Here is a 14,983-nt window from a genome sequence, read left to right as displayed (position 1 = left end):
TGGGGAGGATCCCGGGGCCCCTGGACTCCTTACATTTATGCCTTTGTCCTTAACCGATCTTCAACTGTTATTAACGATCCTTTTAAAGTATTGATTATCTTTGCAACACAGACCATCCACATTTTATTGATACACCTATGTTTAAGCAAGAACTTCTTTGTATACAACATTTTTAGTTTTTTTTTTCTGGTGCTAAAATTATTAAGCTGCTTGATGAACTGATTTTGGAGCAAGCTACACAACATCGGCCGTGTGAAAAAAAGTCTTCTCTTAAATCGGTCCCTGCTACTTTTAATGTCTGTCCTTGTGACTTATTAATGGTTATTGCAAAGCAAACTTTAACAGGAAACTGCACTCTTTTAAATTCAAAAGGATAGTCCACCTGTGATGATGTTCTTAAAAACTTCGTTTCTAGTTTTGAAAAAATGAAAGCAATAGACAGAAACATTATGATTTGACTTGAGAAAAGCCTCGAAGAACCACGTGAGAAACAAAAACAATATCAAATTTATAGTTCGCTATCGACCAAAAGTTGAGATGAAGTACTGAATAATGATTTGAATGGAGGAAATACTTCGAAAATAAGGGATTTGAATTTCAATGACTGGTTTTAATTTCGCAGAAATTAAGAGGTTTTAATTAATTTCTCCCGAACTAATTGAGATTTCGAAAAATCCTTTCTTAGTGGATACTTTCGTAATCATGCGGACCTGCCTGCCATATTTCAAGTCTGAAGCTTCAGCGGTTTCGGCTGTACGTTGATATATATATATATATATATATATATATATATATATATATATATATATATATATATATATATATATATATATATATATATATATATATATATATATATGTTATATCTCAGGACATTGATTTTTATATATTAAGATTATTGGTAACTGCTCTAATTAGTATGAAATTAATATATATATTTAGTAACTGATTTCCAATTGTATGTTTGATTCTTAAACTCGTTTGTAAGTAATAAATTTACAGATATTTTGAAAAGACTTCTTTATTCCAGAAAAGTAAAAAAATAGGCTTTTCTGCTTATATGTTAAAGCTCAATAGGTGAAAATATCTCATGTGATTGAGAAAAATGGATGTCATATTTGAAATCAGCGCGCCTAATTGAATAAAAGTCACTCATTACCGTACAATCATTTTTTCATGACCTGAATTTTTCAGGCTTGAGTAATTTTAGACTACTAGGGGGCTCTGCCCCCTGCTCGTTATCATTCACCAACCCCCTAGGATTGCTTTCGCAATCTTATTTGATTCACAAGGATTTAAATCGTCAATTCAAAAGAAACAGATTAAAAACGCATTATGAGCTCCCTTTGGATCAAAAAGCACCCCTTCTCCAGGTTTCAAAATAACTTGTACCAACTTTCAGAGTCGTAAAGGCTAAGGGGCACCTAAGCGTTGCAAAACTGCAGTTTTGTACGTTTGAAAAATCGCTTCTGTACTCGTGGTCTCTAGTAATATATTTTGCTTTTTGCTCGGGGCTTGAATTGAGTTGAGCCTAAGATTTTCCGTTGAAATCGAAACCCTTAAAGTTTGTGAATAAGAAAGAAGAAACATGTGAATCGAAAAGACGTAACTATGGCAACGCCAAATAAAACATCAATAATTTTAACGGAGATGTGATTATTCTAACTTGGAGGTATTTTTAACAGCTTGTAACTTTTTTTCCTTTAGAGACCGAAGCTTAGTTTTTCGGCCATAGGTCGAGTTATATCTGGAGTAAAAAAGACCGTTCTTTCCAGCGGTGTCAAAGAGAAAAGTATGGGACTATTCCTTAGCTTTTTACTGATAGATTTAATGAAAAAAGTAGTGCCTAAATTTTAGCTAAACCTAAAAAGGTTCGAGTTAAAAACGCAAATAACTCCCGCCGTATTTAAGTTTGAGCATTGAAACAAATTGCGCAGAACGCGGATGATTCCACCCTTTCCAACGACATATAATATCAATATATGCAAGTAATGTTTCAAACTTTTAATAGACGATAATAGCCAATTTACGTGAAATTTGAGCTTAAAAATTCAATTACAGAAAAACTAATTCAAATTTTGAAAAATAAAACCCAGGTGCACACTTCCGGGGCTCGAAAAAATTTTGTATAAAATTTCAATTTTTTAGGGGCTCCGGAGAAGCCTTGATTCGAAATTTTCATTATGATTACTATTAATATTGCTGTTGTAAGGCAAAGAATTTTTGTAATAATGGGTTTCATATTTAATCATTTAATGGGGAAATAGCATGAAATTTGCTGTATTCCATCATAACTTTTTTAAACTAAGTTTTTGCTGAGAAAGTACCTATCTATGGTGGAAAAATAGTTAAAATCGGTCCAGTAGTTTTGAAGATTACTCCGGACATCCTTACATGTAGAAGTAGCCATTTATGTATATAGATAACTTCATATTTCATTTACGTCTGGAAGGTAAAACAGTATTAAGATGAACTGGTTTTTACTTGTTTTTCAAAGAATGAATAGTGTAAAATATAATTAAAAAAAATCGTACTATGTATGGCATTTTCTATTTTTAATTAGTATCGCAACATATCCAAAAAAAAAATCGAAGAAACATTCAGTCTAGGTTCTAACTTTTTCGTAAAAATTTCTTTTCGCAAAAACGTTTTTAAAAATAATCTAATTATAGCGAATTTAATAATGATCCCAGTGATGTAAGTTTATTAGACACAGGCTGTTTTGAGATGTTTCGTAATGTTACTCGCGGCGTATTTAATTACACCGTGTGTACTTTAAGAACTTTGATTTACGTCAAACTGGAAGTTTTAGTGCAATTGATCCTTTTCTAACAACACTTTATTATTTTGAAACCCGAAATGGAATCTTACGTAAGAACAGGGGGAAGGGTTTGAAAAATCTTACGTACCCTTTTATGGGGGTAGGGGAATCAAAAATTGCCAAAATCAAGCTTACTTAATTAATGAATGGCCCATTATGTCTCTTGGCCTACCTTTTAACTATCTGAGTAGACATGAACGGCGAAAGAATAGAGGTCAAGCAAGGTTTTATTGTTCGGCAAATTTTGTCGGACGACACGGCAAAATTATCATCACTCGGCGAAATTTTGAGTTCCATTCAGCAAAATTTGGAGTAACTACTATGTTAGGGTTGGTACTATCTGTTAAAATAAGGACACGGGCCGAGGCGCAACGTTTGGAGGTCATGGGAGGTCACTGTAATCTCCCAAAAATGTCCGTAGTTGGCAATTTTTGTCTGATGATTCGGCAAAATTATCATCATTCGACAAAATTTGGAGTTCCATTCGGCGAAATTTTGAGTTCCATTCGGTAATATTATCATTCCACGAAATTTGGAGTTCCAGTCGTCAAAATTAAAATTATTCGGCGAATTTTGGAGTTTTATTCGGAAAATTGAGAATTTCCTCCTGCCCAAAAATTAAAGTTCGAGGCGTCCCGTGAAGTGAAACTTCATGAAACGTGAGACTGTAAGAAGAAAGAGAACGTAAGTGGACATTTTAAGTTTTGAGTGGAACGTGTGAAAAAGTGTTCGAACTGTGGGGACTTTAATTGAAAAGCTTTTCTTTTAACCCATCTATATTTCCAGCTCCTATTAACAACTACTAGTTATATCTCCTAGCCCCAAAACAGATAAAAGTTTCTCCTACCTTTCTTAGAGTGTACCTCAACTTTTTTTTTAATTTTAGCACTTTGCAAAATGATAAACGGGAAAACTTAATCTAACGGTTTTGAAAAGCATTTTTTTTTTTGAAAATTTCCAAGATTTAAACTCTTTTTATATGCATATTTTATCACTTAAACTCAATATATTTTTATTTCTTTGTTGCTCTCTTTCTTCCAAAATGTTTGAAATTACTATACAACAGATGTTCTTACAAGAATTGCTGCGAAAAAATTGTTTCTCTCGTTAATACACTGTAAAAAAAATCCGGAAACGTTTCTGAGTATTCCGTGCAGCTGTGGTTCATGAAATTTTCAAAAACGTTTCTGAGTATTTCGGAATCTTCTTTCTTTAGTTTTCAAAAAAGTTTCCGAGTATTTCGGAAACCTCTTTCTGTATTTTTCAAAAACGTTTCCGAATACTTCGCAATCCGCTTTCCGAAATTTCCAGAAACGTTTTTCGGTATTACGGAATCCTTTTTCTGTAATTTTTGGAAACGTTTTTGAGTATTTCGGAATCTTCTTTCTTTAGTTTTCAAAAAAGTTTCCGAGTATTTCGGAAACCTCTTTCTGTATTTTTCAAAAACGTTTCCGAATACTTCGAAATCCGCTTTCCGAAATTTCCAAAAACGTTTTTCGGTATTACGGAATCCTTTTTCTGTAATTTTCAGAAACGTTTTTGAGTATTTCGGAATCCGCTTTCTGTAATTTCCAAAAATGTATCTGAATATTTCGAAATCCTCTTTCTGTATTTTTCAAAAACATTTCCGCGTATTTCAGAATCTTCTTTCCGTAATTTTCAAAAACGTTTCTGAATATTCTGTGCAGCTGTGGTTCATGAAATTTTCAAAGAAATTTCAGAGTATTTCGGAAACCTTTCTATCATTTTCAGAAAATTCTTATTAAAATTAAAAAAAAAAATCCTTCCATGTTTTTTTATATACATTTGGAAACGTTTTGCCAATTTCGAAAATATTTTTCAGTCCCTGACAATCATTTGAATTTATTAAACTCCTATTATATTTTCCGCATAAGCACAAAGTGAGATAGGTTGTGTTTCTTGTTTCTACAAATGGAAAGGTGTGGAAATTTAGAAGATATTAGTGTTTTTTATATTATAACAGATTTTTTTTTGGATAGGATAAAACAAGGCATATCAATAAAAAGAAATTTAATTAATGATGCTGTGATAAAAATATAGTGATTATGACCAATTTGAAAGATATACTTATCACAAATGTTCTATTTACAGGGTATTTTTATTTCTTATTAATCTTAAATTATTTGAATAGCAATGAGGAAATTTTGTATTTCAATGTAGTTGTGCTATTTATAGTCATCCTATAAAGGAGCATTTAACAAAAAACCCCTAATTATGATCAAAAGGGAAAGTATTATTTATTATTATTTTTGCAAAATCTGCTTGAGTTAAGCCATGGAAGGAAAAAAAAACGCAAACCGTAGATGATTCGCAACCATGACGACGAAAACTAATCTCTTCATGTATAAATATGAAAAACGAGATAATTATTTTCATCGTCATGGTCATCTGAAAAAAAAAAAAAATCAATGGAACATCAAGTGAGGACAATAAAGCATTTTGTTAATGTCTTTTTCTCTTTTCACAACAATCTATTTTTGAAGAAAAAATTTAATTTAAAACGTAAAGAAGTTTACTTCTTAGAAACTAGCAGGATTTCCCTCCATTACTGATTGTGAAATTACTATATTATTGAAAATTTATGAAACGATAGCTGTACCTTTCACTTCCTTTCACAAAAGACGAAAATATTTTCAAGCTTTTGGAGGGTAAGTGGTACTTTCTGAAAATGAGAGATTTGTTTGTTCTACAGCCTTAATCCTCACTTTTTCACAATATTTTCAAGCTTTTTAAAAAAAATATAGCTGCACTGTTTACTGAATGAAAAGACTCACCCTTAAAGATGAGGTATCGGTGTGAATTTGAATGTTAAGGCATTCTATTCTTAATTTTTGATGCAAAAATGTCAAGTTCAATTATATTAAATTTACTAAGGAAAATAAGGAATTGACACAAAAAAGCATAAAAAAGACATTTTTTTTTATTTTAATAGTAGCAGTACCTGCACGGCGATGCCCGTGCTAAGAAGTTAAAGGAAGTCCGTTGAACAAAAAAAAAAAATAATAATAATCCCTGCCCCCCCCCACCCCCTTCTGATGTGAAATTATCATTTTTCTTCACTAAAATGCGTACATACCTTTTCAAAACACCTATTAAAGAAGTTCCTTTGGAATTTAAAACTATTCGCCGAAACACATAAGAATATTAACGGTAGCTTTAAAACTCAAAATAATCCTTCAACTACATAGTTCATCGCTTAACGCGTCAAGCAATCACGCTACCGTAACCCTGCCCTTTAGCGAGTGGAGCGGTTTTTTTTTCCTGCAATTTAAAATGTTTCGCCACACAAACAATGCCATAAAAAAATCGTTATAAAGAACAATCACAATTGAATAATTCGACAAACCAAATTATTTACTTAGATAAGTAACTGTCTTCAACTATAAGAACAAAAACAAACGTTTAAGAAATAAGGAAAACAAAACCCAGTAGAAAAATCCTACAAAATCAAACAATGTACCTGAACATCGAAAGAAAAAAAAAGTATTCAAAAATCTGTTCGCTGATCCCAACAGCGTATAAAAATAATAATAATAATAATAGATAAGAATAAAGAAATAAAAAATCTTCAATATATATATATTGATTAAGAAGTGAAGAATATTGAAAAGATCAAACCAAAACCCCACGGATGTGCATCGCAGAAGAACTAAAAAGCTAAGTAAAAATATAAAATATACAAGCAAAATAACAATTTTTATGAATAGTTGTGAGAAAAAGGAAAATTAAAGCAGCAATTATTAGAATAAAGTTGAAAGGTTGAACCCAGAGCTCATCAGCCGTGGAGGATTCGATAAATATGCTCAAAAAAATATATTAAACTACTAACTAAATTGAGAGTGTTTAAGCTCTAATATGTGCATTACATTGGGCCAAACGCACCACACGCTAAACTATATGTGATAAAAACAAGAACTTAAACCTAAAATTAAAAGCAGTGGTTTTTGCCTCAACTAATTAGTAATGATTATTTAAGTGATATATGCATGCAGCGGGTACTGTCCTGAGGAAGACAAATTATAGGGACTTGTTTCTTAATTTAGCAGAGGTAAAACCTCCTTCTTTTAATTTTAGGTTTAAGCTCTTGTTTATTGCATATAGTTTAGCATATGGTGCGTTTGGCCCAATATAATGCATATATTAGAGCTTAAACACTCTCTATTTAGTAAGTAGTTTAATATCTTTTGGTCTTTTGACCATATTTATCGAATCTTCCACGGCTGATGAGCTCCGAATTCAATTTTTAAACTTCATTCTAATAATTGCTACTTTTAATTTTCTTTTTCTCATTGCTATTCATTGCTTGTGTATTTCATATATATACAAAAACATATATATTGAGAAATAATTCTTGTTTGTTATATTTGCAGCTTCTTTCTCTTAAGGGCAGGTACATTGCAACTAAAATCGTACTAATGAAGCTCTGCTGAGATAAATATTTCATGTATAATATAAATTATAAATCAAAGTATCATATACATTATAAATCAAAGTATCATATAAATTATAAGTCAAATACTTTAATATGGTGTAAAAATACAGAATTATTTATTTTATTAAGTCTTTTTTTTTTTTTTGCTTTTGGTAAAATTGAGACTTGTAAAACGAAAAAAATGAAGACACTTTTAAATCCATATATAAATCTATTTGTTAAAGAAATTAATGCACATTTAACTAATTTAAAGCGTTTCGCTAATGCAAATATTTAAAGAGATATCGTCATTTAGATAATACTGAAGCACTATGTTCCTAATTACAAGAGATAGTTTTTTTTTTTTTTTGCTTCACACAATCTAGCTACACTGTTTACAAGGGAATGAAAACATGCAACCTTAAAGACGAACTATCAAACCTGACAATTTGCATAATATAACATTCAATTCATAATGCTTGATACATAAATGTTCAGCCAAATATTAGCTGAGATTGACACATAAAAACAAAGTACACAATAACACTTATTTAAAGTTTTTATTATCTTCAATTCATTAACTTTACAGAATAAAACTAGACACACTTGCACTTTAAATATGTGTTCTATGTAGTGTAAAATATTTTCAAATTGCAATAGTTCATAACGAAAAAATGATACTGAGGAAAATAGTTTTTTTTTTTTTTTTAACGAGATTTGTATGAACTAAATCACTTTAAAGTAATAGAGTTGCAAAGCGACTTACTTATTCGTCGGTGGTGGTCTTTTGCAGGCTTTGGTCACCAAAAAGGTGATTTTTATGACAGAATAAAATTCTGCCTACAAAAATTAACCATTTGGTAGAAAGAAGAAAAATATCCAAGAAAAAAGTAAATTACCTACACAAGTTATGCGACGCAACGAATTTACATGGAGTCCTCTCGGCAGTTATTTGGTTTTAATTTCAGTTTGTATTCCTTCCGCGAGCATGCGTCGCGAAGTCGCACTTCGTACTTAAAAATAAGTGACATAGCTTCAAATTCAATCTCATGACGATACATTAGCAAGAAAATATAAGACTTTAAAATTATCTTCAGTGAATTCATGCGAGGAACAAAAATTCTACTATTGGCCTCTATGAGTGTTACTTCGCACATGAGTCGGCACTTCCTCTTACTTTTCTAGAGAGAAGAAAAACGTATTGCTTTAGGTCAGAAAAATGCATTTGACGGGAGGATTTTCTTTATTCCAGAGAATTTTTCTCCCAGACAAAAAAAAAAATTACCGAATTTTTTTCTTGCGCAATAAGATTTTTTGTTTTCATTGCGTGCGTTCACAAGTTTCCGTTTGGATTTGGTGCTGGACTATAAAATTGCCGTGTGAGCTGCGCAGGCGTCGACTCTTACTTTCTTGTTAAACGGGAAAGGTATTGATAAGAGCAGAAAACTGCTGAGGGCGTACGAATCTGAATATACAAAAAAGCTTTTCGTAATAAACAGAGAGCTTTCCAAGATTTTTTGCAGTATATATAGCTATGATTGTTAAAAGAATGAACATTCATTCGCATTTTTAATAGACTTGTATATCACATACCATTGCCAGCACCCCTCCCCCTTCTCTGATGTAAATTCATTTTTCACGGTTTTTCTACAGGTATTTCCCCCTATTTTTGTTATTTTTGAACGGCTTTGAACAATGTTACAACTTTTTCACTCTACATTGCAACAGTTTTTTTAGAGGAAATCTTACATCATTGCCAGTGAAAGCATTGTTATTAGAAACCTAAATCATGACAGCGCAATTTATTTTGCCAGTAACTGTAAACCTTAGTTACATCACGTCTCATAAAACCGTTTATTGGGATATACCGCACTTTTTATTGTTTTTCGAGAAATTGTTATTTCTTTAAAAGCTTTTGAGACAATACTACTGCAACAATTTTATGTTCACAAATTCAAGTTCAAACGAAATATTTTAAAGTGGATTACACGCTTTGAGATGTAAGAAAAGAGAGCAGATTTGAGTTATGTTTCTCTACGAAGTTTAGGAAGAAATTATTTTCTTTCAAAAACTGTTGAATGCGTAGAACTAGAAGTTTGTTTTGCTTATTCGTTTGAATATTATGTAAATTAATTCGCTATTCCATTGAAAATGTTTTTCTAATATGCAAAAAAAAAAAGAAAGAAAGAAAGAACTATCTTTTTGGAAGTTGGCTCTTGTTATTGAACAATTAAGCTTGCTAATTGGTTTCCATATGCTGTGGCTTGGACTAGTCCCGTTTTTATTCGATTTGTGTTTGGTAGGTAGCGAGTCACATGATCCAATGCTTTATATTGTGAGCTGACCTTAGGTGTGGCGATGTTATGCAAAGGAGGTGAAGTTTGATTCTTTGTATATACCTTGAACGAAAAATACCACCTAATCCATTGATGAAAGCTAAACTATTGAGGGCGGGGGGGGGGGGGGGGAGAGCGAATCCGTTCACAGCTATCTTAACATAAGGCCTGCGCGCTCATTCAACATGGCCGCCCGTGAAGGCGGTTTGTTTACATCTAATAATAACTCTACCGTGAATAAAATTTTAAGATTTTTTTAAAAATCCATTGAGAAAGTTGATCCATTCAGATTTTCACATGAATTACTCTGAAACATTTCTCAATTAAAATTTTATATAGTTTAAGTTTTAATATCGACACAAATAGTTCTTAAATAGTAAATTAAATTAAACTGTATGTATATGACACATTGAATATTATGTTCCGCAACATATACAGATAAGAAAGGAAAATTAAAATTATTTGTATGGATATGAAGAAAATATTCTTGAAATTTAAAACCTAACGTAAAAGAAAGTACGAAATAAGTTTTGCTTACTGTAAATTGTAAAATGAGTTAAGATAAACGGAAAGTGCATATTTGTTATTCTTTATCTAATAAATCATTTTTCCCGTGAATGATTAACAGTTTAGTATTGATTTTCTTTGATATAAATGTAAACAAATGAAACAATAATATAAATTGGAATAAAAAAAAACCTATATTTAGACATATTTTTAACTGTTAAAAATAAAAAACATACATTTTGAGAAATGAATTGCTATAATATCCAATAATAATTACAAAACATCTAAACAAATGAAACAAACCAAACAATTGATATATAATGACGATTCTGATGCATTTTCGGAGCAAACAATGTTTAGATTTATCATGAATTTTTACTGGGAATCTATTTATTGCGAGTTAAATTCATTGTTTTTCTTTTATCTACTTTTTCATTACTACTTCTCATTCTTTTTTTTGAAAAGTTATTCAATAGTGTGGTGCTCCCGTAGTGTAGACTCCATATACGCCGTATACTCTAAAGAATTTTTAGACATATAGCGTATACCCTCAAGCTTCATAAATTTTCATATTATGACATACTATGTATTTGATCACATGCACAAATTGTGCGTAATGGATTACTGGGAGTAAACCCGACTCAGGAAAATTGATGGTAACATCACTGTACAACAGTATTTTATAAATCGCTTGCATTACATTTCGCAAAATCAAGAAAATGTTGCGAGACCAAAGCTTGTAATGATCATGTACCAGATTTCTAATGCATAGCTCACCAATATTTGTTAAAAGCTTTAATTAATTTTCATTTGATACGAATTCCTCCTAAAAACTTTCCACAATATTTTGAAATATTTTAAAGCAGTCGGCCCTTTTAAAGAGCGGCGGTCTAATATATCTATTAAACTGCACTCTTCAGATAATTTATGTAAAAAGTTCCTTGAAACAATAGCTACAAAAAATAATCATTGCTTAAAGTGAGGGCAAAAAAGCTTCGTCACTAAAATCGAAAGTAATAAAAATATATAGCATGAAAAAATCATACATAAAAATGCGTACCTTACAGTAATAGAAGCTGCTTTAAAATATAAAACAGTTGGTCTTTTTTAAATGCCGCTAACTATTGTATCTACTAAACCGCACTCTTCAGACAATTCATGCTAAAAAGTTCCTTGAAACAATATTTACAAAATATAATTATTACTGAAAATGGAGGGGGGGGGGCAAAAAACCCTCGTCACTAAAATCGAAATGAATGAAAATGTATAGCATGATAAAAACCACACATAAAAAATTTGTACCTTACAGGGAAAAAATCATTAAAAAATTATTTAACAAGTATTTATATTTTATTATCGATTCTATTAAAAAAAATAAGTATTGATAATTAGACTTACCTTCTTAAAAACATGTTTTGGTCAAACAATGTAGCTTCCAAACATGTTCGGAAATGTTAAACATTTAGTACGTTAAATTTTCACTATTAAAGCATCCCAACGGCTTCTGCAGCGTTTAGCACAATAATAAAGAAAGAAAAAAACAACATAATTCCAAGTCTCCATTAAGAGACTGCTGATGACGTTAACTGAACATTCATGCACACTTTTCAAATAATTATTACTTTGTTAACTAATACCAGAGTTGTTTTGCAACGATCAGCTGGTCCACGAACGCTGTTTGAACTAAATTGAATTTACCGCTGCTCGCCTCTGAGAGGTCACGTGACATCGATTGCGCAATACAGCAGGTAGGCCTGATATATAGAAGGCTGTGATCCGTTTCAATAACGGATATCGTTTTCTTTGAATTAAGTTTTCATGGTTGCTTCAAGTATTATAGTACAACTATTAAAATACACTGTTAAAAATTCAGAAAACTGTTGTGATAAATATTACTGTAAAATGGAGTGTTTACAGTACAGAAAAAAATACAGTAAATTGTATCCCCCAAAAAATATCGGCGCCAATCGATACACCACGTGACTTACAGTGCAAAGTAGATAACACCGTAATTCCCCTTACTCCATGTGACCCGACTGGGATAGTGGTCAGCAAAGCCGACTGCCAATGCGAAAATCTCGAAATTGAGCCTGCTGCTCGGATTATGCGTTTTTAAACTCTTGTTTATTCTAGCGTAAAATTATACAGTAAAATAGGATTTTACGGTAAAAGTTACTGGCAACATAGATGCCAGTAACTTTTACCGAAATTTTTCAGGATTTTGTTAAATACTTTACTATGATTTATGAGCTTTCTTTTTGAATCATATTTTATTGTACCACCGTTAGTATGGCTACAATCCACGATTGCATAATTTCAATTGGTCAGAAACTATGTTGATTTTAATGACTTCGAATTCAACGATATTTTGGATACATCTCTCTTTTTGTTGTCCTCCGACAATACAAGGGGCTACTTTATCTCTCAAGAAATTCTGAGTAACCATGAGACAACGTGACTACTAACATCGGGTAATCGAGTTCTTCACCCCAATAACAAGCCAACCGCAGACAATCAATATTGAAAAAAGAAACAACATCCTCATATATATATATATAATAGTGAATTCACAGTTCGAGTAACGCTCCTGACGTCACCAACAATGAAACTCGCTAGACGGCATGATAATTTGATAATATATTTTGGTAATGTTTGACCATGCAGGGAAATGCTTCATTTTGACATAGTTAAACTGGATCCGATAACTTAACTATTTTATTGGGGTGACTAATTTCAGGGGCATGAAGAAACGAAAAAGTGGTCAACAATGCTATCTGCTGGAGTTTAGGTTCATCCACTGGAGTTAGGAGTAAAATTTCAACCATCAAAATATCACCAAACTGGCAATGGGCGATTTTCTAGTTTTACAAGATTTAGTAATATAAGTTTTTTCTTATCTTTCACTTACTGTCCGTTTCTCTTTCTCTTCATCACTCTCTAAACTAATAATAACTATTATTATTTTTTCAATTAGTAAATACTTAAAAGTAAATAGTAACAATATTGTAACAAAACTCAGTAGATCTAAAAATAAACAAATAAAACTGACACAAAGAAATTATTCCGACGTGAGAAATTTCCTTTTCGTATCAAATATCTTCACTAACAATATGAAAAACAAAGAAAACGAACGAAAGCTCCATTCAAATGTAAACAAAAGGTAAGTAATACTGTCATTGTGCCATAAAGTGCATCCAAGTGACTTTGGGAACACCAGCGAGACTATTTTTGCATATAAAACGCAGAAGGGAGTTCATAAATTTGTTGAAAAGTTATTTTTACCTGCGGAGAATCACGTGTCGGTCCAGAAGCAAATAATTTTGCTCAAGAATAACTCAACCAATGTATTTATAATTTCGTCTTTTTTTTTTTCGCTATGGGAATTAATTCGCTTTTTTGCTTTTTCAGATTACAGATGCGGCGATGGCCGTTTCTTTAGCCCCATTTACAGTTTCAAGACCCTGAAGAAAGGAACGGACTGGAGTCCTCGGGTCATTATTTACGGCGACCTCGGTTTCAAGGATGGGGTCTCTGCGAAAAAACTCAAGGAGGAGGCTCTCAACGAAAGCGCAGACGTAATGATACATAACGGTGAGTAACCACGTAAAAATTTGCTTTAAACCAGTTGCTTTCACGTTGAATTGGTTTTCCTTAATTATCCTTATATATTATTTCTGTAACTGTTTTTTGTCCCGACACGAGATCTTCCTCATTGCTTGATCGATTTCTTTGATTTACCTCTCATTTTAAAGCTTATCGTGGAGGTTAATGACGAAAAATAGACCCAAGGTCTAAAAATTGTTGTTTCTGTCAAAAAAAAACTGTTTTAAAGCGCAGAACTGAGGCTTTCGTTTAAATTTATAAGTTTAACTTGCGCTTTGACCGATATAGCTGAATGGCTCGATCGGCAAAGCATTCGACTGATAACCAGAAGAATTTGTGTTCGGGCCCAGCCCGGGCGATCTGCATCGAAAAATTAGACAAATTTTGCGTACTAAATGAACATTTTAAATACAATAAATAACATAAGACAGGTATTAAAATAGATAAGATAGGAACGCTCCTTGCTGTTACGAAAACTTGATGCAACCTGTAGCTAAATTGATTCTTAGTTGTTAGTTTTTTATTTTTTATTTTTTAGCTTGGTTTTAAAAGTTTTAGCTCCGGTCAGAAAACTAAAGCATAATGTGAGCGAAAATATAAGTATCAGAGGTTTAAGACTTCAGACTACAATGGAATAATTTTTGTTCAGAAAAAAAAATCGCATACTGAAATGAAGATTGTTCTAATGAAAAATTTTGACCCTTAAAAAATTCCACCCCAAACTAAAATTGCGCTTTTCATTTAGTTAACCTGTTAATATTTATTCGAATATGAAGTAAAACATTAAAATTACTAACAACTCAATGGGTAAAATATAATTTGTTTTTCTTCTTTCAGCAAAAAACAAATAGCCAGTCATATTTTAACTACATTTGAAAAGCTACGCTTATAAAACGAACTTAGTTCAGCTGATTTTGTATTTTAACTGTTCGGTTAAATCATGAACACGTGCTGTCATCTAAGCCGTAACGGTTCAAGCAGCCTAAGATAAAAAATTGTATAAATATTAAAAAATAAAAACACTTCTCTTCACTATCTTATCTTATATATTATTTCTGTGGATTATTTCCCTGTTGGTATGCGAGATCTTTCTTACTTCTTGAAGAAATCCCTCTTCCCTCATTTTAAAGCTTATCGGGCCGGCTAATGACGAAAAATAGACATACGTTCTAAAAATCAATTTTTCAGAAACGCCCCTTGCTGTTGCAAACCTTTGATGCAACCTGTAGTTCTTATGCAGATTTTTTTTTTTTTTTTAAGCGAAATTCTAAGACAATTTTCCAA

General features: G+C 31.8%; 1 protein-coding gene across 1 annotated transcript in view; it reads left to right on the top strand.

Annotated features, from left to right (window-relative positions):
• The window catches only part of LOC129220075 (acid phosphatase type 7-like), a 94,681-nt gene that overhangs the window by 47,336 nt on the left and 32,362 nt on the right, over positions 1 to 14,983 (top strand). The window contains exon 3 of the mRNA XM_054854412.1: positions 13,505 to 13,687. Within this exon, the coding sequence (XP_054710387.1) occupies positions 13,505 to 13,687 (183 nt within the window). The remainder of the gene's footprint in view (positions 1 to 13,504; positions 13,688 to 14,983) is intronic.

The sequence above is a fragment of the Uloborus diversus genome, chromosome 4, assembly GCF_026930045.1.
Source record: "Uloborus diversus isolate 005 chromosome 4, Udiv.v.3.1, whole genome shotgun sequence".
Lineage (NCBI taxonomy): Eukaryota > Metazoa > Arthropoda > Arachnida > Araneae > Uloboridae > Uloborus > Uloborus diversus.
Note: the sequence above shows the minus strand (reverse complement) of the source record. Positions and strands in the feature narration are given on the sequence as shown.